Raw genomic sequence first — 24,688 nt, 5'->3', positions numbered from 1 at the left:
AAGGGTGGACTGGGTGCAGTGCCTCACACCTGTAATCTCAGTACTTTGGGCAGCTGAGGTTGGCGAATCACCTGAGGTCAGGAGTTCAAGACTAGCCTGGCCAACATGGTAACACCCCGTCTGTACTGAAAAGACAAAATTAGCTGGGCCTGGTGGTGGGTGCCTGCAATCCCAGCTCCTCAGGAGGCTGAGGGAGGAGAATCATGGGAGGCAGAGGTTACAGTGAGCCGAGATTGTGTCACGGCACTCCAGCCTAGGCGACAGAGCAAGACTCTTGTCTCAACAACAAAAACAAGAAAAAACAGGGCCACCTCTGGGTTCACTGGGGCATCAGCTGCCCACCAGAGGCCACATGAAAGACAAGGAGGCAGGTGAACCTCACTTCCTAACACAGCATCCCCCAGCTCCACTGCTTCCCATGGACCTTGCCACCTTGAAGCCCTGGGTCTGCCTGAGGTCAGGGAGACAGGACCAGGTTGAGGCTTCTCCTGAGCCCCCTTCCAGCATTTGGCTTCTGTGCCTACCACATAGCTCCTCTCTTGCGCCTTCCCGGCCCATACACACTCATGCGTGTACCCACTGTACGTGGAGGGCCCTGCCTGCATTTTGCACCCCCAGGAAGGGAGAGGAGCCCCCAGTCCTGCGCCCAGCTTCCTTAGAGCAGCACCTCTCTCTTGCAGGTGTGGGGCATCGGCTGTGAGGACCGAGCCGTGTACTTCCGGCAGGGCGTCACCCCCAGCGAGCTCAGCGGGAAGACCTGGAAGGCCATTGTCGTGGCCCGAGAGTGTGACCGGTCTCACTCTGGCAGCTCGTCCAGTCTCCTCAGGTGATCAGGGGCGGCAGGGTGTGCAGGAGTCAGGCCGGGATGGGCTGTCTGAGCCTAGGTGGTCACGTCCAGAGGAGGCTGCCACTTGCCCCACTGAGTCCCAGGACTTGTCCCAGGCAGGAGAAAATGGGTCTTTCCACTCACAAGAGCCACAGCCCTCCTTCCTCAGGCCCACAGAAAAGAGGTCCTGGGGACAGCCCGGGATGGCCACTGGAAGTGTTTGAGACACCCTGGGCTGCCTGCTGGTGGTGGCCCCTGGGAGCAGGTAAGGCTGGGCTGTCCTGATGGAGGCAGGGCTCAACCCCAAACAGGGCTGTTCCCTTGGTTCCGGAGGCTGAAGGTCTGGGGCAGAAACAGTTTCTCTGTGGGGTAGAAGTAAAGGCCCCTCTGTCAAGAGGAAGCAAGGAGAAGAAAGAGGGTCTCTGCCTGGCCCGCAGCAGTGGTCTCACACTCGGGCGGCAGCATCGCCTGGAGGGCTCGTTCAGACTTTGAGTTTCTGTTTTGAGACTTGGCATTTCTCACCAGGCCCTGAGGCAATGCTGCTGCAGTTTGGGGGCCGAACCTGGGGGTCCCTGGGTCTAAAGAGCGTGGACAAGACCCAGCTCTGCCTGCCAGCCATGAAAACACAGGCAGGTGACTCAATGTATGAGCAGGGAACAGCTCAGCTCCACAGTGGGAGTGTCCTCATCATGGGCGTGGACGGAGATGCCACTCGGGGCCCGGGCTCTGCAGCCATCCATGTTCCTGCCTGTAGCTTCGACCCTCCCCTGCCCCTGGTCCAAACCCCTCTGTGCCCCAAGCCTGGTGGTCACCACCCTGCTGTGCTGTCAGCCCAGAGGGCCAGAGAGGACGGTTGAGGCAGGCGTTTGCTCATGTATCACCTGAGAGTTTAGTCGGCTCAGCTGTCATCCAGGCTGGAGTGCAGTGGCATGATCATGGTTCACTGCAGCCTCCAACTCCCGGGCCCAAGCAGTCGTCCCACCTCAGCGTCCCAAGTAGCTGGGATTACAGGTGTTCACCACCACAGCTGGCTAATTTTTGCATTTTAAGTAGAGAGACAGGGTTTCACCATCTTGGCCAGGCAGGTCTCAAACTCCTGACTTGAGGTGATCTGCCCACCTGCATCTCTCAAAGTGCTGAGGTTACAGGCATGAGCGGCCACACCTGGCCAGTTGGTAGTTCTTAAACTGGAAAGCACATTAGAATCAGCTGAGAAGCTTCAAAAACTACAGATGCCAAATCTTTATGACTTGGAGGTTAGCAGTGGCTTCTTAGATATGACACCAAAAGCACAGGCAATGAGAAAATACAGATAAATTAGACTTTATTAAAATGAAAAACATTTGTGAATTAAAGGCTATTATCAAGAGAGTGAAAAGTCAGTGAAAGAAAGGCAAGGCTGGGTGCGGTAGCCCGGACCTGCAATCCCAGCACTTTGGGAGGCCGGAGTGGAAGGATCGCTTGAGCCCAGGAGTTCAAGGCCAGCCTGGACAACACAGTGAGACCCCATCTCTACAGGAATTAAGAAAAAAAAAATTATCTGGGTGCAGTGACATGTGCCTGTAGTCCTAGCTACTTGGGAGGCAGAGGTGGGAAGATCACTTGAGCCAGGAGGTCAAAGCTGCAATGAGCCATGATCATGTCACTATGCTCTAGCCTGGGTGACAGAGAAAGACTCTGTTTCCAAAAAAAAGACAATGACAAATGCCAGTGAGAACATGGAGAAACTGGAACCCTCATACACTGCTGGTAGGAATGTGAACCGGTGCAGCGACTATGGAAAACAATGTAGCCATTCCCCAGATACTCAACAGGACTGTAGTGTGAACCAGCAAATCCACTGCTGATGTATACCCAGGAGACTTGAAAACATGTGTTTTAGTCTGTTTTGTGTTGCCGTAAGGGAATCCTGAGGCTGGGTTTTTATAAAGAAAAGAGATTTATGGCCGGGCACGGTGGCTCACGCCTGTAATCCCAGCACTTTGGAAGGCCGAAGTGGGCAGATCACTTGAGGTCAGGAGTCCGAGACTAGCCTGGCCAACCCGGTGAAATACCATCTCTACTAAAAATACAAAATTATTCAGGTGTGATTGGTGCATGCCTGTAATCCTAACTACTCAGGAGACAGAGGCAGGAGAATCGCTTGAACCTGGGAGGTGGAGGTTGCAGTAAGCCTAGACCGTGCCACTGCACCCCAGCCTGGGCGACAGTGAGACTCGATCTCAAAAAAAAAAATACTAATTCTAGATCTTCACCTTCAGATGTGTCAGTGTGATTGGTCTGCAGCATGGCCCAGGCGTGATTTCCCTAGGAAACAGGGGCTGTTGTATACCTTGCACAGAGGAAGAGACAGGAGTTCAGAGAGGCTGTGACTTGCCCATGGTTCACATGCAGTCATGGTGGAGCATGCTGGGGCCGGGCCAGCCTGACAGTGCCTGTTCCCCCTGCAAGGGAGTGATGGGTCTCCCCTGATTTGTCCCCAGTGCCGGCTGCTTCTTTGGTGATGAGGTGAGGGGCAGTGGCGAGTCTGCGCCCAGCGACACGGACACCTCCTTGGAAATCGAGAGACCAGGGCCTGGCCAGCCTCTCCCTGCAGAGCCTCTAGACAGTTCCAGGAACCCCCCGGGGAGCTCGGCCTCAGGCCCAGGGGCTGGCAAGACCACAGAGGATACCATGGAGGATGCCTGCCCAGCGAAGAGCAGCAGGGAGGCCGGGCTCGACACACACCCTGGTCAAGCCTCCACTCTGGCAGAGCTGCCCTGGACCAATATTGACCTCAAGGAGCCCAAGAAAGTGCCCGGCCACTTGGTCGCCAGCTTCCCCGAGACCACCAGCCTCTCCTCACTAGGGGTCCTCCCGCTAGGCTTGGAGGAGCTGTACGGGGTGGATGACCGCCCGCTGTGGGCCTGGGTGTCGGGAGGTGGCTGTGCGGTGGAGGCTTGTGCTGTGCCCAGGTGGTTCACTGTCCAGGCAGGTAAGGTCTCCTGCAGAGCCCAGAGGCATCACCGGGCCAGGTGCCCTGGGGGTGTGGGATGTGGGAGGAGGCTGGGGGTGGGGTGGGCAGGCCTGCTGTCCTCCCTGTATGCCTCAGTGTACTCAGCAGCCCTGAACCAGACACTGAGCTCCTCTGTGGCCTCCAGAGACCAGCCCGAGGCTGTCAGAAGCTGGAAGCACAGGGGCCAGTGCCCCTTCCCCTGCCTGCAGCCCCTCCCCCGTGCTAGCAGCGGTGGTCACTTTCCAGGCTGAATTACTGGGGGACAGCAACTTGTCCATCAGGGCGAAGGGTGGAAGGGGGCTTAACAGTGATCATAGCTTCTGAGCTACAAAGGGCTGATTTGGTGGAGGGGAACGCCACAGCTTCCTGCCCAGCTGCGGGCAGGACGGGGCCCCAGCACTGAGGCTCTGGCTGCCCTGCAGGCCTGTCCCCCTCAGTGCAGACCCTGTCCCTGTCCATCACGCCGGCCCAGACCGCTGCCTGGAGGAAGCAGATCTTCCAGCAACTCACGGAAAGGACCAAGCGGGAGCTGGAGAAGTTCAGACACTACGAGCAGGCCGTAGAGCAGGTGGGTGCACCGTTGGCCCCCCACACATTTTTTTTTTCCAACAATCATTCATTCAGCACTGACTGTGTACCACGTCTGAGGTGGGGTGGAAGGAATCGATGGATATTTCTATCCACCCATCTCCCGCTGAGATGCAGGCGTAGGTAAATGAGCTCTGAGTTTCTTCGTCCATCCCGAAGACTTCTGTTCAGGCCCCACTGTGTTCCAGGCTGGGTGGAGGCCCTGGGAACCCAGAGACGGCAGCAACCTCAGAGAGTGGTGGGTGGGAAGGGGAGGATGGCCAGGGAGGGGAGAACCACACTGTCCCCTCTCTGCTGGAGGGAACCCCGGGCGCCCAGGGGTGCAGTGTGTGATTGCAAGGAGTTCGACAGAGGGCGGCCAGAGACCCCACCGCAGGGCCGACCCTGCTACTGTCCCGCTGTCCTTTGGCAGAGTCTGGACTTCAGAGGCTCACAGTCGAGTGTGGGGGTGACAAAAAAGTCACACAGCACGTGACCTGCTTCGTTCAAGGGCCCCTGGACACAAGTAGGCTGTGGTTAGGGTTCTACCTCTGCCACTGGCTCACTCTGTGACACCAAGCCAGGCACGGAGCCTCCCAAGCCTGTTACCCATGCAGAAGGCCGGGTGGCAGTGCCCACTCCCTGGCTGTTTGAGAGAGAGGAGGTTGTGCAGAACAGCCCCGGCTCAGCCTGCACCTGTTGGGTGTCCAGCAGCGTCACTGTTGTCATTAGTGTGGGGGAAACTGGGCTGAGAGCTGGGAGTGCCGGGTGGGCCCTTCCCCAGCCCCGCCCTCCTCCCCTGGCACTCCGGGCCTGCCTGTGACGGTGTCCGCTGCCCTGGCCTGTGCAGTCAGTGTGGGTGAAGACTGGAGCGCTGCAGTGGTGGTGCGACTGGAAGCCCCACAAGTGGGTGGATGTGCGCGTGGCCCTGGAGCAGTTCACGGGGCACGACGGTGCCCGGGACAGCATCCTCTTCATCTACTACGTGGTCCACGAGGAGAAGAAGGTGCCTTAGGGCCCTCAGGAGATGGGGCCAGGAGAGGGGTACAAAAACAGGGGGGCCCCAGGGAATGCATACAGAAATGGGAGTATTCAGGGGAGGGGTACAGAAATGGGGATACTCAGAGGATGGGTACACACATGGGGGTGCTCAGGGGAGGGGTACAGAAATGAGGGTGCTCGGGGGGAACAGAAATGGGGTACTCAGGGGAGGAGCACATAAATGGGGGTGCCCAGGGCAAGGGTACAGAAATGGTACTGAGAGGATGGGTACCCACATGGGAGTACCCAGGGGAGGGGTACAGAAATAAGTGCCAAGGGAGGGGGCAGGGCTGGGCATGCCAGCAGAGAGGGTCCCCCAGGGCCAGGGTCCCAGGATAAAGCACAGTGGGGATCACCCTTCAGAAGCCCTGGGTGACAGCCCTGCCGGTCACCTGCTTTGTAAACAGTACATCCACGTGTTCCTGAATGAGGTGACAGCACTGGTCCCTGTGCTGAATGAGACCAAGCACTCCTTTGCCCTGTACACCCCCGAGCGGACGCGGCAGAGGTGGCCGGTGCGTCTGGCTGCCGCCACCGAGCAGGACATGAATGACTGGGTGAGTGGGTGGTGGTCCCCTCGGGCTGGGGAAAGGGACAGCCACGGTGGGGCAGCCTGGCCTGGTCTGCTCCCCTGTGACCAGCACTGTGCCATGCCAGCTCGCCTTGCTCAGCCTGTCCTGCTGCGAGAGCCGGAAGGTACAGGGCCGCCCGTCCCCGCAGGCCATCTGGTCTGTCACCTGCAAGGGGGACATCTTCGTGAGCGAGCCCAGCCTGGACCTGGAGGCCCAAGAGCACCCCCTGCCCTGCGACCAGATGTGAGTGGGCTGCATCCTGGGTAGGATCTGGGGCCAACCTTAACCCGGGGAACACTGAGGACTGAAGTCCACACATGGCCAAGCTTCTCACTGACCAGCCAGAGGCATGCCCACTGGTTCCCAAGCCCTAATTCCCCCTGGGTCTGTACAAGGACCCCAAGATGGTGACCCAGAAGCCCCACTGGGCCCAGGGTGAGTCAGTGCTACCCAGCAGCCTCTGAGTATCGGGAGAAATGTGGAGTGCAGGTGAGGGGCTCAGTTCTCCACCACAGGGGGTTTCCAGGCCAGGGCAAAGCAGCCAGACCAGCGGTGAGCTGTGATCACACCCCATGCCACGGCACTTCAGCCTGGGCAACACAGTGAGACCCTGTCTCAGAAAAAAAAAAAAAAAAAAAGCCACAGAGGGGGAATGAGGTTCCCTGGGGAGATGTGAGCTGAGTCCTGAGGAGGAGCGCCTCGCAGGGAACATAGGGTCTATGATTCTGTCTCTTGTGGGACAGAGAGGCTGCCCCAGGGTGTCTCCCCAAGCTGACGAGGGCCTGGGCTTCATTACCCATGGGCACCAGAGCTGGGGACATAGTGAACCAGAAGCTCCAGCCACAGCAAGGGACAGCAGTATCCTATCAGAGGATTCAGACCGCCTCTGGTGACAGTGACAGTGGCAGGGCCTCGGCTGCAGGAGGCTGACCCACACCAGCTGCAGCCTGCACTCTGCCTGCCCAGGAGGCCGCGGTGTGGCTGTGCCACCTCCCAGTGACACCCTGGATGCCCAAGGGCCATGCTGTCACTCATACAGAGGATTAGACGTCACCTCCAGCTCTGGGCTGTGACATTCAAGCCTGGCTGCACCTGCCACTGTGGCCAGCCTGTTCCCCTAGGTCCCAGACCCCAAGGGGCCCTGTGAAACACGCCGCTGGCCTCATCCCCCTCCATGTCACCCTGGGGATGAGGTGGGTGGCTTCTGGAAGACTCCTAGCCTGTGGGGAGGGTCTGACCTGCACAGCCCTAGCACCAAGACCCTGCACCTCTCATGGGCTGTCATTTTAGTGTCAATTAATATGAAAGTAGAGGTCAGGCAGAGTGGATGGTCTGTGCTGGGAGACTGAGGGCTGGGAAAATACCATAACCATTAGAGGCCACGGAACAAAAGCTTGGCTGGGCAGGTTGGAAAGTGGAGCCTGAGGGTTTCTACCTTCCCTCTTCGATCCTTCCAGGTTCTGGCGGCAGATGGGAGGCCACCTGCGGGTGGTAGAGGCCAACAGCCGGGGTGTGGTGTGGGGCCTTGGCTATGACCACACGGCCTGGGTGTACACAGGCGGCTACGGAGGCGGCTGCTTCCAAGGTGAGCTCAGCCCGCAGCCCCGCCCAGAACATTCCTGGATATTCTTCCCTCTAACCCCCATCTGGGTTCCCTGTCCAAGGCCAGGGCCCCTGTCCCAGTGTTCACACTTGGCTAACAGCTGGCTGACAGGTGACCTTCACCACTGCCAGCCTCCATCCAGGATGGTCCCTCCCAGGACCCACCTGAGCTGAGGTCCTTGAAGGTTCCAGAGAGGCAGTGGCCAGGGCCCACCAGCAGGTCCAGCTCCTCATTTTTAGACAAGGTCCCAGGGCGTTAGGGTTCTTCCTTCGGGGTGAGCACTTGCTGATCTTCTGTGGGCTTCCCAATTTCTAGGAGCCAGGGTTCCCTCTGTTCCTACTGGAAAAGGAAGGCAGAAACAGATATTGAAACGGGACGTTCTAGGCCACAGCTCACATGTCCCCTGGTGGGGAGCAGCTAACCCCAGGGAACTGTGGTCCCCTGAGACCCCAGGAACACATATCTGAGCAGGCTTTCCAGCTTTACCTCTCTTCATTTTACGAGTGAGGAAGCTGGGGCTCACAGAGGTCACGTTCATGGTCCCAGGTGCCTTTGGTCACAGAATGAGCTGGGTGGGCCTCATGCCTCCCCGGTGCTAAGCAGGAAGGCAAGGTGGGAAGAGGTGTAGCTAAGAGCACAGCGAGAGGTGGGGGTGCTGGAGGGGTGGATGGGAGCTGAAATGCACTGCAAGCTGTTCTCATCGAGGTTGTACCATCCCAGAATAATCACGGTCCTGCAGGGGAGAAACCCAAGCCAGGCCGGCTCCATGAGATAAGCTCAGCAGGCCTGTTTGCCCCTCTCCCCTGACCTGGCTCCAGCCTGTCTTCCCCACCTGTCTGTGGGAATCCGTGCTTCAGATGGAAAGCCAGAATCCCAGTTGGGGGCTCTGTGGCCTCCGTCCCAGCAGCCACTTCTCCCCACAGGCCTGGCCAGCAGCACCAGTAACATCTACACACAGTCGGACGTGAAGTGCGTGCACATCTACGAGAACCAGCGCTGGAACCCCGTCACAGGCTACACCAGCAGGTAAGTGGCACAGGTAGCCAGCCAGGGTGCTACCTGGCACAGGCCTGAGTTCTGGCAAAAACGGGACAGCAGCATCCACCGTATCATGGAGTCCAGTAGAGCCTGGTGTCAGGCCTCCAGCAGGAAACTAACCGGATCTGATCGCTCACTGACATTTTCTTTTTTTTGCTTGAGTCTTTTTTTTTGAGACAGAGTCTCTCTCTGGCTGGAGTGCAGTGGCACGATCTCAGCTCACCGCAACCTCTGCCTCCTGGGTGCAAACAATTCTCCTGCCTCAGCCTCCTGAGTAGCTGGGATTACAGGCATGTGCCACCATCCTTGGCTAATTTTTTGTAATTTTAGTAGAGATGGGGTTTCACTACGTTGGCCACTCTGGTCTCAAACCCCTGACCTCAAGTGAGCTGCCCACCTTGGCATCCCAAAGTGCTGGGATTACAGGCGTGAGCCACCACATCTGGACGAAAGTCTCTAACTATGTGGACAGAGTTTCTACCTCCAAGAAATTTATGTAATTCCTTCATAATAAGATTCTGTTCCTGATTCAAGCACCCAGGATAGAAGAAAGGCTTTGTACTTTTCTATACTCGAGTTTTGACATCTTTTACTAGACGGTATTTCATGTTTTTGGATGCTACTGTAAGTGGAAGATTCAAACTTCTAAATTTTTTTTTTTAACTTTTTGAGGCTGTCTAAAGAAATGCAATTGGTTTTCTCTCATGCTTTTTTTTTTTTTTTTGGAGACAGAGTGAGACTCTGTTACCCAGGCTGGAGTGCAGTGACACAATCTTGGCTCACTGCAGTCTCTGCCTCCCAGGTTCAAGCAATTCTCCTACCTCAGCCTCCCAAGTAGCTGGGATTACAGGTACACACCACTATGCTCGGCTAATTTTTGTATTTTTAGTAAAGATGGGGTTTCGCCATGTTGGCCAGGCTGGCCTCGAACTCCTATATTTCCGAGGCCTGCCTCAGCTTCCCAAAGTGTTGAGATTACAGGCATGAGGCACCGCACCCGCTTCCACTCCTGCTTTTTCCAAATTGACAAAATAAACACTAAGTGATAGAAATAACAAACTCTGACAACCCTGATCTCACCAGCCAAAGACAGCAACTGCAATTAGCATGTAGAGGGCGGCCTTCTGACCATCCTGTGTGTGCCTGTTGGGGGCAGACAAGGCCAGGCCCAGGGGAAGGGGCTCTGTGGCCTCTCTGTTTCGTACCCAGGGTAGACCCAGTGTGTCTGGCCTTACTCTGTCTTAGATGCCTTGACCATATGTGACCTTTTCAGCGTCCTATGGAACCACTTGAAGGATGTCTCTGTGTGTAAATATTTGTGTGTCTGTGTGTTTACCCCAGTAAATCAAGGGATTTGAGATTTTCAAATATTTGACACACATCGCCAAAATATTTCAATCCTGAAAACCTCCACCTAAACTGTGGGCAGTGTCCACACAGCCTGGCAGCACGCTCGGATCTCAGCCCCCTCCTCAGTCCTTACGGAGAACAGGGCAGGGCTGTGCACCACATCTGCCTCAGAGAGGGCTGACCGAGGGCCACAGCTGGACATCACAGTGCATGCCCCAGCTGTGGTCTCTGGGCATCTCAGCCTCACAGCCGCCCCCAAAACCACCCCATGTGCTGCTTCCTGGCACTCTAGTGTCCTGTGGTGGCCATAACAAAGCACCACAAACCACATGGTTTAAACAAGAGAAGCGTGGCCATGTGTGGGGACTCACACCTGCAATCCCAGTGCTTTGGGAGGCTTAGGAGGAGGGATTGCTTGAACCTGGGAGTTGGAGATCAGCCTGGGCAACAACGAAAGACTATCTCTACAAGAAATTTAAAAATAAATTAGCCAGGCCTGGTGGCATGTATCTGTAGTCCCAGCCACTCAGGAGGCTGAGGTAGGAGGATCACTTGAGCCCAGGAATTCGATGCTGCAGTGAGCTATGATCATGCCACTGCACTCCAGCCTGAGTGACAAAGTGACAACCTGTCTCTGGGGGGGAAAAAAAGAAACGAGAGAAAGAGAAAAAGGAGAAAGAAAGAAAAGAAAAAGCAAGAAAGAGAAAGGAGGAGACCAAGAAAGAAAGAAAGAGAGAGAGAGAGAGAGAGAGAGAAAGAAAGAAAGAAAGACAGACAGACAGACAGAAAGAAAGAAAGAAAGAAAGAAAAGAAAGAAAGAAAAGAAGGAAGGAAGGAAAGAAAAAGAAAGGGAGGGAGGGAAGGAGGGAGGGAGGGAAGGAGGGAGGGAAGGAGGGAGGGAAGGAGGGGAAAGGAAAGGAAGTCTTCTCTCCTCTCTGCATGTCTCTGTCCAAATTTCTTCTTTTTATAAGGACAACAGTCCTGTTGGATTAGGCCCTCCCTAGTGACCTCATCTGAACTTGATCATCTGCAAAGACCCTATTTCCAAACCAGCTGACATTCCCAGTACAGGGGTGTGGGGTGAGGACCGGAATGTCTTTTGAGGCAAACCGTTCAACCCATAATAGCCTGTCTGGGGTCAGGCTGAGGGGACTCTGGAGGGATAATGGAAAGGAAAGCGAGGTGGCTTCCAGCCTGCCCAGAGGCTGTGGCCTCTCTAGCCTGGGTACCCTGGTGATGTGGGGTCTTCTGGGTGGGTCTCCTGCCTGGGACAGTGCTGGCTTTGACTGTCACCTCTTTTTTTTTTTGAGATGGAGTCTTGCTCTGTCACCCAGGCTGGAGTGCAGTGGCACAATCTTGGCTCACTGCAACCTCTGCCTCCCAAGTTCAAGTGATTCTCAGCCTCCCAACTATCTGGGATTACCAGCGCCCACCACCATGCCCAACTAATTTTTGTATTTTTAGTACAGATGGGGCTTCACCAGACCTCAGGTCTGGAACTCCTGACCTCAGGTGATTCGCCTGCCTTGGCCTCCCAAAGTGCTGGGATTACAGGTGTGAGCCCCTGTGGCCAGCCAGCTGTCACCTCTTAGGAGAGCGAGTGTCTGGAGGTGGCTGGAGCTCAGTGCTTCCCTTCGGGGCTGCCACCAGGGCTGTTATGGGGGTGCCTGAGTGAACCGGTCCCCCAGTCTCCCTCATCACCGGCCCGTCGTTCTGCCGCAGGGGTCTCCCCACCGACCGGTACATGTGGAGTGACGCCTCGGGACTGCAGGAGTGCACCAAGGCCGGCACGAAGCCCCCGTCCCCACAGTGGGCCTGGGTGAGGGGAGCAGGAATCTGCCCACCCACCCCTCCTTGCCCCTCCTCGAGTGTTCTGACTGCCTCCTGGATGTGGGGGGCTCCCGTCCTCACTGACCCACTCCTCCCAGGTTTCTGACTGGTTCGTGGATTTCAGCGTACCAGGGGGCACGGACCAGGAGGGTTGGCAGTACGCCAGCGACTTCCCTGCGTAAGCCTCTCCCTGTGCAGGGCCTTCGGGCTGGGTCCTGAGCATCAGGGCCCTGGAGGGCACGGCCCCCAGCCTCACTGCTCTGCCAGGCTGAACCCTACCCCCTAAGCCTGGAGAACTCTGGCTCCCCAGCCCCTGGCCTCGCCAAGGAGCAGACCCCAGGTGCCAGCCGAGTTCCTGCAGGGGGAGGAGCCAGTGGAGGAGCTGGGAGGGGCCCAGGGGAGCACTCCCTGCACACCTGGCACCTGGGGCCTTGGGGCGTGGCACAGGTAGAAACTCCATGGCTCCCCCACACCAGGCTTATCTCTGTTGTGCTGGGCCTGGGCTCTGGGAGGGTCAGATGGTAGCACCCGGGGCGCCAGACTGAGGGGCTTGAGGACAGCCTTAGCAGGGTCAGCTCTGGGAGGCTTTGAGCCAGGCCCTGAGTGATGCAGGGCCCAACATGAGATGTCATGTGAAGGGGCAGTGTGAGCCCCTCCGAGAGAGGCGGTCGCCGTCTCCAGAGGCCTGGGACCCTGGCAGCGCAGCGCCTTCGCAGCACAGTCTCAGTCTGTCCGAGGGAGACAGAGCCAGGGCAGCCTTAGCCAGGGCCCAGAGCCAGAAGCTTCTGAGCAGGCCGAGACCATCCCCTCAGCCACAGCCAGGCCTCTGAGAACACCCTCCCCTGGCCGCGGGCCCAACCTGACCCAGGGCTCTTGCTCCCCAACAGGGCTCCGACAGGGCCTGGGGAGGGAGGGCTGAGTCCCCTTCGCCTGACCCCTGATAGGCAACTGCTATGGCCTGGCCCCAGGAAGGCCCTGACCCCCTTCCCCAGGGAGCCTCCAACTTGTGGGAGACCCCAACCCCCGGAAGGCCCTCCCTGCAGGTCCCTGGGGCTGCGCACAGCCCTGACCCCACTGGGGCAGCCAGGAAGCGTCTCCCGAGAGCCGTGCGTAGTGACACCTCCTCCTCTGAACCTCATCTGTGGCTTCCGCCCAGGCTCTATGCCCTGTCCCGGGTAGAACAAGAATGTTTGCATGTAGGGACTTTCCAGAAACTTCCACGAAGTAGCCCTGATTTCATCTTCTTCCTTCTTGCAGCTCCTACCATGGGTCCAAAACGATGAAGGATTTTGTGAGGAGGCGGTGCTGGGCCAGGTGAGGCAGGGCCGCGGCGTGACTGTCAGCTCCTGGAGAAGCCGCCCCGAGGGAGCGCTGGTTCCCCACACCCGGGGCCGATCTCCTGGCCTCTGACCTCAGTCCCAGGGGAAGAAGCAGTGGGGAGTGGGGTGAAGAGGGAAGCTGAGTCTAAGTAAATGTCAGCCCAGGAAATGCCTGCGGGCTCCCAACGCTCTCTGGTTTCAGAAGAGTTTGTTTTCATGAACAAATAAATGTCACTGGCACGCTCTGCTTGTGATCTGGACAGAGAACGGGGCTTGGCTGGGGGTAGGGCGGGAGCCACCTCTGGGCCCCTCTTTCCACCATTCGGGGGTGGACTGCTTTCCTCCTCCTGGCTCCAGCGGGAAGAGGCCCTTGGGGTCCTCAGGCTGTGCCTCCTCTCCACTATACAGAAAATGCAAGCTGGTGACCAGCGGGCCCTGGCTGGAGGTGGCCCCCATCGCCCTCAGGGACGTGTCCATCATCCCGGAGAGCCCCAGTGCTGAGGGGAGCGGGCACAGCATTGCGCTCTGGGCTGTCAGCGACAAGGGAGACGTGCTGTGCCGCCTGGGCGTGTCGGAGCTCAACCCCGCGGTGAGCGCCGGGCCTGGCAGATTCTTCCTGAAATGAGGACCCTTGCTCTGGAGTCCCGCTGGGCTCGGACCCTGCTCAGGACAAGCCCCTGGGACCAGTGGACACCGCCTGTGGCCCGAGTGGGTCCCTGCGCTTTGGGACAGTTGGCCAGGGAATGAGGCTGGTGGGGCAGGGGTGACAGAGGTGGGCCCAGGGGTACCTTGGCTCTTTGGCACCCAGTCCGTGATGGTCAGCACCCTGGTGAGGTGCACATGCCCACTGGGGTGCTTTCCCTGCTTACAGGAGTATGAGACGCACCCAGGAGTTCAATGAGCACGAAGATCAGGCTGGGTGGGGCTGTGTGACCCTAGTTGTCCCCCAGCTACCGGTGCTGCCCACCCACTAGGCCCATTTCTGCTGGGCCTGGAGGTGGGGCCTAGGGGTGGGGCCCTGGTGACCTCAGCGCCCCTCCTTGCCGTCTGCAGGGCTCCTCCTGGCTGCACGTTGGCACTGACCAGCCCTTCATGTCCATCTCCATTGGGGCCTGCTACCAGGTGTGGGCCGTGGCGAGGGATGGGTCTGCCTTCTACCGGGGCTCCGTGTACCCCTCACAGCCAGCCGGTGAGCGCCACACTCCAGGAGCCCCTGCTGGGCTCAGCTTCAGTCCAAGCTGATGTTTGCTGAACATCCCCTTGGGACCAGGTGCCAGGGCTGAGCCAGGGTCCCCCAGAAGCCATGTCCCCTCCCACTAGGACTGACCAGGAGGTGGTCACGCTGGTATTGTGGCAGCCGGAGCCAGGCCTACCTGGCCCTTCCCATGGGTGGCCTCTGTGTCTTGGCCCTGCAGCTCCCACTCCACAGTGACCACTCTGGTGGCCACCCGGGAGGATGGGCTGTGCTGGCTTGTTCTTCGCCAGATGTCCAGTGTCCAACACAGGGTACGCTGGTACTTGGCTGCCCTCCACACAGGGTTGGGTTAGCCAGGCGGCCCCTGAGGCTGGGTCTCCACCGTGGGCGGGGCTGGAAGCTTTCATGTTGCGCTGGCGAGATGGGTCCATCGGAGCAAGCCATGGCTTCCAGAGAACCCCCAGGATGGCAAGGCACAGGTCAGCTCTGTGTGGCCCACAGCCGACACCTGGCTACACATCTGAGATACAGCTGGGGATGAGGCCCACAGCCCCACCTGGTCCGTGCGAGCAGGAGGAGGCCGCGTGCCTAAGTCAGCTTACCCTTCGCAGGTGACTGCTGGTACCACATCCCACCGCCCCCGAGACAGAGGCTGAAGCAGGTGTCCGTCGGTCAGACGTCAGTCTATGCCTTGGATGACAACGGCAAGTAGCTCTTTTAAAAATTTTTTTAATGTTTTGGCCCGGCCCGGTGGCTGTCACCTATAATCCCAGCACTTTAGGAGGCTGAAGCGGGCAGATAACCTGAGATCAGGAGTTCAAGACCAGCCTGGCCAACATGGTAAAACCACATCTCTACTAAAAATACAAAAATTAGCTGGGCATGGTGGCAAGGGCCCGTAATCCCAGCTACTTGGAAGGCCGAGTCAGGAGAATCACTTGAACCCGGGAGGTGGAAGCTGCAGTGAGCCGAGAGCACCCCTCAAGGATAGAGCAAGATTCTGCTTCAAAAAAAAAAAAAAAAAAAAACCAAAAAACCAAAACCTTTCATTTTTGTGGGTACTGAAGGTTCAAGCTGCAGAAGGTGTAGTGAACCAAAATTGTGCCACTGCATTCCAGCCTGGGCAACAGAGCGAGACTCCATCTCAAGAAAGAATTATTTCTTGCTGTAGTCGCCCTGTTGGGCCGGCAGATACTGGGTCTGATTCACCCTTTGGACCAGGCGTCCTCAAACTTTTTACACAGGGGGCCAGTTCACTGTCCCTCAGACCGTTGGAGGGCCACCACATACTGTGCTCCTCTCACTGACCACCAATGAAAGAGGTGCCCCTTCCTGAAGTGTGGCGGGGGGCTGGATAAATGGCCTCAGGGGGCCGCATGCGGCCTGCGGGCCGTAGTTTGGGGACACCTGCTTTGGACTATTGTTTTGGCAAGTGGTTCTTCTGATGTAAGACCTCACTAACCACCGTACAAGGCGCCCAGCTGACGTCAGCCTCTGCTGACCACACCCAGCCCCTTCTTACTTGTTTAAATAATTTCTTGCCCTCATTTATTTTTACTTCTATAGCTTTAGGGGTACAAATTGTTTTTGGTGACACGGATGAGTCACACAGCAGTGAAGCCTGAGATTTCAGTGTACCCATCAGCCAAGTAGTGTACCTTGTACCCGATATGTAGTGTTTTCTTTCTCACCCCTCTCCCAGCCTACCCGCTCCCGAGTCTCCATTATATTCACACTGCATGCCTTTGATTACCCATAGCTCAGCTCCCACTTGTAAGTGAGAACATGTGGTAATTGATTTTCTATTCCTGAGTTACTTCACTTAGAATAATGGCCTTCAGTTCCACCCAAATTGCTGCCAAAGACTCGATCTCATTCTTTTTGTGGCTGCATAATATTCCATGGTGTATGTGTACCACATTTTCTGTGTCCACTCATGGTGGGCACTTGCCCTGGTCCCTATCTGTGCAGTTGTAAACTGCTGCAGTAAACATGCGTGTGAAAGCATCTTTTCCGTATAATTACTTCTTTTCATTTGTGAAGATGCCCCGCAGTGGGATTGCTGGATGGAACGACAGATCTACTTTCAGTTCTTTGAAACCTCTCTGTACCGTTTTCCATAGAGATTAATACGAATTTACATTCCCACCAGCAGCGAATAAGCGTTCCCTTTTACTTTCACCACATCTATACCAACATCTATTGTTTTTTTGGTTTGTTTTTTTTGTTTTTGTTTTTGAGATAGGGTCTTGCTCTGTCTCCCAGGCTGAAGTGCAGTGATGTGATCTCAGCTCGCTGCAACCTCCACCTCCTGGGTTCAAGCGATTCTCCTGCCTCAGCCTCCCAAGTAGCTGAGACTACAGGTGCCCACCACCACACCTGGCTAATCTTTGCATTTTTAGTAGAGATGAGGTTTCACCATGTTGGCCAGGCTGGTCTCCAACTTCTGACCTCAAGTGATCCACCCACCTCGGCCTCCTAAAGTGTTGGGATTACAGGTGTGAGCCGATGTACCTGGCTCTATTGTTTTTTGACCTTACAATAATGGCCAGTCTTGCAGAAATAAAGTGGTATCAGTATCATTGTGGCTTTGATTTGCACTTCTCTGATGATTAGTGGTGTTGAGCAGTTTTTCATGTTCGTTGGTCATTTGCATATCTTCTTTTGGGAAATGTCTATTCATGTCATTTGCCCACTTTTGATGGGATTATTGGTTTATTTTGCGTGTGTGTGCTGATTTGTTTGAGTCCTCATAGATTCTGGATATTAGTCCTTTGTCAGTTGCATAGTTTGCAAATATTTTCTCCCATCCTGTGGGTTGTCTGTTTACTCTGATGATTATTTCTTCTGCTATGCAGGAAAACTTTTTAATTTGTTCTCCTTTATTTATTTCTGTTTTTGTTGCATTTGCTTTTGAGATCTTAGTCAGAAATTCTTTGCCTAGGCCAAGCTCTTAAATAGATTTTTTTTGTTTTCTCGTAGAATTTTTATGGTTTTAGGTCTTAGATGTAAGTCTTTGATCCATCTTGAGCTGATCTTTTTATATGGTGAGAAATACAGATCCAGTTTCATTCTTCTCCATGCAACTCTCCAGTTTTCCCAGAAGCGTTTATTGAACAGGGTGTCCTTTCCTCAATTTATGTTTTTGTATGCTTTCTCAAAGATCAGTTGGTTGTAAGTATCTGGCTTTATTTCTTGGTTCTCTCTTCTGTTCCATTGGTCTATGTGTCTGTTTTTATAGCAGCACCATACTGTTTTGGTTACTGTAGGCTTATAGTATAATTGAAATCCAGTAATGTGGTGCCTTCAGATTGGTTCTTTTTGGTTAGGATTGTTTTGAGCATTCAGCCTCTTTTTTGGTTTCATATGAATTTTAGGGGTTTTTTTTTCTAATTCTGTAAAAAATGATGTCGGTATTTTAATAGAAATTGAATCTGTAGATTGCTTTGGGCAGTATGGTCATTTTCATGATATCGATTCTTCCACTGATTCACCCCATACTCATCAATCCATGAGTGTGAGATCTATTTCCATTTGTTTCTGTCATCTATGATTTCTTTCAGCTGTGTTTTGTGGTTCTCCTTGTAGCGATCTTTCACCTCCTTGGTTAAGTACATGCCTAGGTATTTTATTTTATCTTTTGCAGCTGCTATAAAAGGGGTTAGGTTCTCAATTTGATTCTCAGCTTGGTTGCTGTTGGCATGTAGCAGTGCTACTGATTTATGCACGTTGATTTTGTAACCTGAAACTTTCCTGAACTCATGTATCAAATCTGGGAGGCTTTTGGAGGAGTCTTTAGGGTTTTCTAGGTATACGATCATATCACGGGCAAACAGAAACACTGTGACTTCCTCTTTTCTTACTTGGATGCCCTTTCTTTCCTTCTCTTGCCTGATCGCTCTGGCTAGGACTTCCCTTGTCCTCAGTTTCTGCCTCTGCAGAAACAGGATCAGGACACCAACCGTGCCCAGCACAATAGGGTGATTATGAAGCTTGGGGACGCCCAGAATGTGCAGAGGGCAGAGTTGGCTGCAGCCTAGGCTCCTGAGTGTGGAGAGGCGCAGGAAGCTATGGCCCCAACTCGGGTTCCAGGACTCTCCCGTCCCCAGCAGCTTCCAAGACCCAGAAGTGGTTAGAGTGGGCCTGGCCCCGGGTTGCTGGGCCGCAGGGGCAGAAGGGTCTTCCCCTTTGACCCTCACTGCTTCTCTCCTCAGGAAACTTATGGTATCGCCAGGGGATCACGCCCAGCTACCCGCAGGGCTCCAGCTGGGAGCACGTGTCCAACAACGTGTGCCGAGTATCCGTGGGGCCCCTGGACCAGGTGGGGGCACTCAAGGGGTGTCACGCTCTTGGGGTGCTCCAGTTCCCTCTCATGTCTCCCCCATCCTGTGCCCAGCCGTCTCAGTGCAGCTGGGTCCAGGGACTTCATGGCATCTGTGCTCCAGGTCTGGGTGATCGCCAGCAAAGTGCAGGGCAGCCACAGCCTGAGCCGGGGGACGGTGTGTCATCGCACAGGCGTGCAGCCCCACGAGCCCAAGGGCCAGGGCTGGGACTACGGCATCGGGGTGAGCGGGGCCCTCGGCTGGGACTATGTGGTCCCCTTGTGCCTGCACTGGGCGCTGAAGACGGGGACGGCCACTGTGGGACAGTCCCCTGGGACCCAGTGTCGGAATTGGAGGGAGGCCCCCAGGCAGAGCCCCTCGGGCACCCTCAAGCCCCTGCGTCCCCTGGTGATACAACTTTCTCCTTGCAGGGAGGCTGGGACCACATCTCTGTCCGGGCCAATGCCACCAGTGCCCCCCGGAGCTCATACCAGGAGCAAGAGCCGAGTGCTCCACCAGAGGCCTATGGCCCCATCTGCTGCTGAGGTGCCCCCCGACACCTAGATGCAGGGGTGGTGCCCAGTTTGGGGGATCAAGGCTGAGCCATTCTTGTGCTGAAGTGTGCACTGGTGGAGGGATGTCACCCAAGCGGACTCAGGAGGGAACCTGGCCCCGAGGCTGTGGCCACTTCAGAGGCAGTGGCTGCGACAGCCCCGAAATGTGAAGCTCTGCAGACACTCCTGCACGTGTCCCTGTCTGCGAGAAGCCCCAGGGTGTGGGGCGTGGGGTGGGAGCTGCACCTCCCAGAGGCCCCGGCCCCTCCCACCCTTCCCTTAGGCCTCTCCCTCCTGCCTTTCCAGGACTAGAACCTGGAACCTGGAGCCCGCCAGGAGCACGGGCCCTGGGGCAGCAGAGCCCAGGACGGAGCCCTGCTGTGCTGGCATCTCAGCAGCACCTGGGTCCCGCCACCCCTGGCCAAGAGAGACGGCCATGGGGCCCAGGGCCTCTTTACCACGTGCAGTGACCCCTTCTCAGAGCAGGACTTCCAAGGAGGCTTTAATTTCACAAGTGAAGGAAGGAGGCTGGGCGAGGTGGCTCATGCCTGTAATCCCAGCACTTTGGGAGGCTAAGGCGGGCAGATCACCTGAGGTCAAGAGTTCAAGACCAGCCTGGCCAACATGGTGAACTCCCGTCTCTACTAAAAATACAAAAATTAGCCAGGCCTGGTGGTGCGTGCCTGTCATCCCAGCTACTCGGGAGGCTGAGGCAGGAGAATTGCTTAAACCTAGGAAGCAGAGGTGGCAGTGAACCGAGATGGTGCCACTGCCCTCCAGCCTGGGCAACAGAGCGAGATTCCTCCTTCAGCAGCAGGCATGAGCCACCTCCCCCGGCCCTCAGCTGCTTTTGATCCCCTGTGCCCCATTTGGGGGTTTGCTTCCTCAACCTGAACACTTTGCCCAGGAGGTCATCAGACCCCAGCTCCAGGCTCTGCTCGGTTGGAGAGGGGATGACTGTGCCACCTCCTGACCTTTCTGGGGTTCTGGTCTCATTGTCATCAGGGAGTCCGTTGTTTGTATCTGTACAGTTTTGCTGTACGGGGTTTGTCACCCAAAAGCTGATGCTGAGAAAGGTCTCCCTGGGGCCCCTCCCACAGGCGTCTGAGGGACCTGGAGTTCCCGTGTTTCTGAAAGTAGGTCCTGGTGCCGCCAGGTGTGAGCTCTCAGATCAATCACGGGAAGGGCGGCAGCCACCTACAACCACCCTGTCCTGTCTGTTTACATTTCACTATCAGGTTTTCTCTATGTGGGCATTACAGTCTGTCCCCCTACAACAGGGACCTGTGTGTTCTGCTGCAACCTGCTGTGTCTGCAGGTGGCTCTCAGCAAGGCACGGGGAGGGCCTCACCCTGCAGGACAGCAGTGATGCGTCCTCTCACTGCTGAACACCAGTGGCTTACCTGCCTGGCATTACATCCTCAGAAGCTTTACTCAATAAACATTTCCCCTGGAGTGTCAGCGCCATACTGTTTTTAGCGATAAATTGATTAAAACACGTGGCTCCCCGCGCTCTTGAAGCAGCCATTGCCATGAAATCTTTTATTTTTGCTTTATGACACAGCATCCATTTCATGAATACTTTGAAGGGGCCATAAGAAAAAATAAGAGCCAATTTGGGTCATTTGAGAAACATTTTCAGCACAATTGCAGCTGGGGCACGGGCCCTTCGGCTCCACCTGGGTTTTCCCAGATGGGACAATCACAGTTCTGGCTTCTCCGATGGTGGGGATGGGGATAGGGATCACGCCTCTGGAGCTCTAAGGGCGCCTGTCTGCGGGGGGGGGGGGGAGGTGGATGCGTCCACGGCCCCAGGGGACATCGAGGGAGTCTCTGACCCGCTTGTCCAGGGACTTGAGGAAACATCCCAATGGCCAAGGCAGGGGCTCCCCACAGGATAAAAGGATCCAGCCTGACCTTGGGGTCCAAGAGAAGGGCCAAGGGTGTGGACATGGCCCCTGTCCCCTTTCCTCCTCGAAACGCTGGACACCCCAAAGCGGGACTATGGCTGCTGAGGATCCTGTGTGCTGTGGCCCTCTGTCCTAAAGGGATGAAGGACTGGGCGGCTCTGCCCAGGTCACCCTCTAGGAAGCAGAGGAGGTGGAGTTGCCAGTTCAGGGCAGAAACCATTGTCCTGAAGGCGGCCACCCCCAGGCCCTCCTGCTGCCCTGGAGAAGCCCTGGGCTGCAGCTGGATGCTGGGCACAGTCTCCATCTCCTGGATCGAGGCTCTTCTGGGTTTTCTGACTCAGCTTGTTGGTCCATTCAGCAAGTTCAAGGGCGAACCAAGCCCTGCTCTGGCCACAACTCAGCCGGAAATGAGCTGCCAGGTTTGTAGCACCTGAGTGCCCCCAATGGTGAGGTCTCTGTCATCTTGTGTCCCCACTGGGCAGGTGCCCTGCAGTGAGGCCCAGGCTCTCTCTGTCCCAAGCTCTCAGCTGCATCAACCTCAGCTCACAGGGATGGGTCACCCTGACCTTCCAGAGCACCCCCTCCCAAGAGACAGACCCAGCAGCCTCGGGTCCCCACCCTGAGCCATGCTGAAGAACAGCTGGGGTGGTAGGGCCAGGACCAGACCAGGCCTCTGATTGAGTCTCATTGAAATGAGACCAATGTGCCTGGGCCACCTTTCGGAGACCCTGACCAGGAAAGTTAGGCCTAAAGCAGTCAATGCCAGATCCTAAGGGTGTCACCTGTGTCCTTACGTGGCCAGGGCTGACCCCAAGCCTGCTGCCGCAAGCATCTGGTGCCAAGATCCCCAACTTGGGAGGGCAAGGCCACCTGGTGGGGACAGGCCAGCCAGAGCCCTCGGCCTCTGCTATGGCAGCCACATCCCCGGCCCAGCATGGCCCTGAGGGCCTTTGGGACATCTCTGGGCAGAGGCACGAGGGAGGGGAGAGCCAAGAGCTAGTGGGGCAGGAATGCCCAGCAGAAGGAAGCAGGGCTTGGGGCAGCAGGGATGTGCCAAGTCACCAGGCCTGGCCATGAGGACAAAGCACCTGGGCAGGAGGAGGCACGAAACTGCCACCCCCAGGCTCCACCACACAGAGGGCCTTGTGGGTTACCAACTCAAACCAGGACGCAAGCACGTTGTAATGTCCTAAAGACAGCATGGTGCCAATTACATGACAAACCCATACCAGAGACAATAAGTCATGGCAGAGGCAGGGCTGGGGGGTGCACACCCCCTCCCTGCACAGGTGAGGGCTGAGCAGGAGACCTCCGAGTCATCTTGGGGAGTGACCCAGGGTTTTGGGACTTCTCTCCCATGCCCAGAAGGGCTGTGCTAGGAACACCCTGCCCTGTCTCCTGCTCCAGCTCCACGGTGCCCCTCAGACTCTGCCTCAGACCCTTCACAACGTGGCACAGCCTGGAGTCACCACCTCCAGGAGCCCTGATTCAGAGGGAGGAAGAGACTCCAGCCCCTCCCCCACCGTTCAGCCTTTGAGGATGACTGTGAGGTCATCTGCCCTGAGCAGCCTTGGGCTCTGCCAGGCTTGTCCTGGGCCTCAGATTACTCCAAATGAGGGCGCTAAGCCCAGGCCCCATGCAGCCCTACAATGAAGGTTGGCGGGGGGAGGTCCTTGCAGGGCCTTGGCCTTGGAAAATCTGTAAGGAACCTTTTCCTGGGATCTCCCCTTGCCCTGGAGGAAGTTGGGGTGAAGAGAGTTTAGTTCAGAGGCTAAGGAAGGCCTTTCAGTGCCCGCTGAGACCACCTGGCTCAATGAAAACGGAGAACCGCCTGAGCCCTACCCAGAGGTTTGGGCCTCATGCCACTGTCTGGGGCCACAGCCTCAACTGGGCCACTCGCTGGTCCCCAGCTGGGCAGGAAAAATGGCTCCAGGGAAGTGACTGAATGTTGGGGGGAAATGGAGCCGCTGGGGCTGCGTCCTCGTGGGGTGTCACCACCCGTCTGGGCCTTGTGGCTTGAAGGCCGGGGCTGGGAGAAGCAGGCCGGGCCACCACAGCCACCATCACTCCCCCCACACCCCCCCCCCGCCACAGCCAGGCACTAGGTGCCCTCTCGGAAGCTGTGGATCTGCGTGGAGTACCTCTGCAGGTGACCCTGGGGCTGGGCCTCTATGGCTCCCAGTGCGCCCCCAGCTGCCTGCTGCTGCTGTTGGTAGTGCTGGTAGAGCTTGGGGCCCGGCCCCTCCAGGCCTGGGAGGCGGCCACTAGACATGGTGAGGATGGTTGTCGTCAGCGATTTGATGTAGTTCTTGGCCAGCGTGAGAGTCTCGATCTTGGAGAGCTTCTTGTCGGCACGCACGTGGGGGATGACCTCGCGTAGGGCCTGGAAGGCGTTATTGAGCTTGTGCATTCGCTGCCGCTCCCGCTCGTTGCTCTCCAGCCGCCGCTGGATGCTGCTGTCCCGACGGCCCCCAGGCCCTGACGGTCCTGACCGCCTGCGCCCGCCCTCGCCCCGAGGCCCTGCTGCTCCTCGGGCTGCCCTGCTCCGCAGACTCTTGGCTGGCTCTGGGCGTGGGCTGGGCAGGGGCCCATCGGGAGTCCCCTCCCCGGGGGTGGCCTCTGTGTCCTGCACCGGGGCCCGGCGCCGCGGGGGCCGGTTCTTGGTCTTCATGGCCCTGGACTGGCTGTCCCAGGAGGTGGTGGCAGGGAGATGAGGCCCTTGGAGCTGAAATCCAGAACACAGGACACTCTGTGGTCACCCCACACGGACGGGGACCCGCTGGGGTGCCATCCCCGGCAGCTTCCTCCTGCTGACAGCAATGGTACCAGGGGCAGGGGCTGGTGCTCAACGCCTGGAGATCCTTCTGTTTACACCTTAGCCCTGGGCTGACCCCACACCCCACCAAGCCCCTGCCTCACCTCATACAGACCCCCGGAACCTGTCCCCATCCCTGTGTCCTCCTTTCCCCTGGTTGACACCCTGATCCCTGGATCTTTCTCTGGCCCCGTACCCCTCACTGCCCTCCGAATGCCTCCTGAGCTCGGTGACCTTTGCACTTTGCCTAGACCACTCTGAAATGTGTCCCCCACCCTAGCTTAGGGGGCGCCTCTGCCGAGGGCGGCATTCACTCCTTCGCCTATGGGCAGGCAGTGACTCCAGCCACCAGGCTCTCGTCCTGCCCTACTGGACCTGACACGCGAAAGGACAGCGCCAGAGCCAGAACCACTGCAGACATGGGGCAGCCGTGGAGGTCAGAGGTCGGCAATGGCCAGGGCCTGGCGATAGCCCCCAGTGCCACCACGTGGATGGCCCCCGTAGGGGCTCCAGACAGACCCCAAGTCCCCCACCCGGGTTTTCCCCCAACCCCCACAACCCCACCGCTAGGTCCTGCCCCTGGGTCCCCTTCCCGCGGCCCTCCAGGAGTTCCCAGCTCCCGGGTTACCTGGGGATCCGCGGCCGCACGCGCCGAGGCTGCCCACGGGGGACAAGGACACGTCGCTTTAGCCGCCCCGGGCGGGGCCGCAGACTCATGCAAATGAACCCTCGGGGCGGGACCGGGGCGGAG

General features: G+C 57.1%; 2 protein-coding genes across 8 annotated transcripts in view; one reads left to right on the top strand and one right to left on the bottom strand.

The window, feature by feature from the left end:
- Positions 1 to 20,679, top strand: part of TECPR1 (tectonin beta-propeller repeat containing 1) — a 38,702-nt gene extending 18,023 nt beyond the window's left edge. For 4 of the 7 annotated variants that reach the window (XM_003934236.4, XM_074390745.1, XM_010344789.3 and 1 more), the window contains 17 exons: positions 681 to 826; positions 3,310 to 3,800; positions 4,244 to 4,389; positions 5,239 to 5,394; positions 5,837 to 5,986; positions 6,087 to 6,244; positions 7,459 to 7,586; positions 8,528 to 8,630; positions 11,715 to 11,811; positions 11,921 to 12,000; positions 13,080 to 13,136; positions 13,550 to 13,730; positions 14,195 to 14,330; positions 14,948 to 15,040; positions 18,551 to 18,657; positions 18,782 to 18,901; positions 19,090 to 20,679. In XM_003934236.4, the coding sequence (XP_003934285.3) occupies positions 681 to 826; positions 3,310 to 3,800; positions 4,244 to 4,389; positions 5,239 to 5,394; positions 5,837 to 5,986; positions 6,087 to 6,244; positions 7,459 to 7,586; positions 8,528 to 8,630; positions 11,715 to 11,811; positions 11,921 to 12,000; positions 13,080 to 13,136; positions 13,550 to 13,730; positions 14,195 to 14,330; positions 14,948 to 15,040; positions 18,551 to 18,657; positions 18,782 to 18,901; positions 19,090 to 19,203 (2,463 nt within the window). In that variant the 3' untranslated portion in view covers positions 19,204 to 20,679. Of the gene's footprint in view, positions 1 to 680; positions 827 to 3,309; positions 3,801 to 4,243; positions 4,390 to 5,238; positions 5,395 to 5,836; positions 5,987 to 6,086; positions 6,245 to 7,458; positions 7,587 to 8,527; positions 8,631 to 11,714; positions 11,812 to 11,920; positions 12,001 to 13,079; positions 13,137 to 13,549; positions 13,731 to 14,194; positions 14,331 to 14,947; positions 15,041 to 18,550; positions 18,658 to 18,781; positions 18,902 to 19,089 lie in introns of those variants that run through there. The other 3 variants (XM_010344790.3, XM_010344791.3, XM_074390746.1) reach the window with 3 other exon arrangements.
- A 431-nt stretch (positions 20,680 to 21,110) lies between these two features.
- On the bottom strand, positions 21,111 to 24,688 carry BHLHA15 (basic helix-loop-helix family member a15). The gene is made up of 2 exons (XM_003934301.4): positions 24,566 to 24,688; positions 21,111 to 23,847 (listed from the first exon to the last, which is right to left on the bottom strand). Exon 2 carries the CDS (start codon positions 23,791 to 23,793, stop codon positions 23,224 to 23,226), a length of 570 nt encoding a protein of 189 aa, XP_003934350.2. The 5' UTR covers positions 23,794 to 23,847; positions 24,566 to 24,688; the 3' UTR covers positions 21,111 to 23,223.

The sequence above is a fragment of the Saimiri boliviensis genome, chromosome 20 (assembly GCF_048565385.1).
Source record: "Saimiri boliviensis isolate mSaiBol1 chromosome 20, mSaiBol1.pri, whole genome shotgun sequence".
NCBI lineage: Eukaryota > Metazoa > Chordata > Mammalia > Primates > Cebidae > Saimiri > Saimiri boliviensis.
The sequence above is the reverse complement of the archived record's forward strand: the minus strand, read 5'-3'. Positions and strand labels throughout refer to the sequence as shown.

Bases quoted from the DNA above. Each gene is read 5' to 3' on its own strand.
- BHLHA15 (XM_003934301.4), bottom strand. From the start codon at position 23,793: ATGAAGACCAAGAACCGGCCCCCGCGGCGCCGGGCCCCGGTGCAGGAC.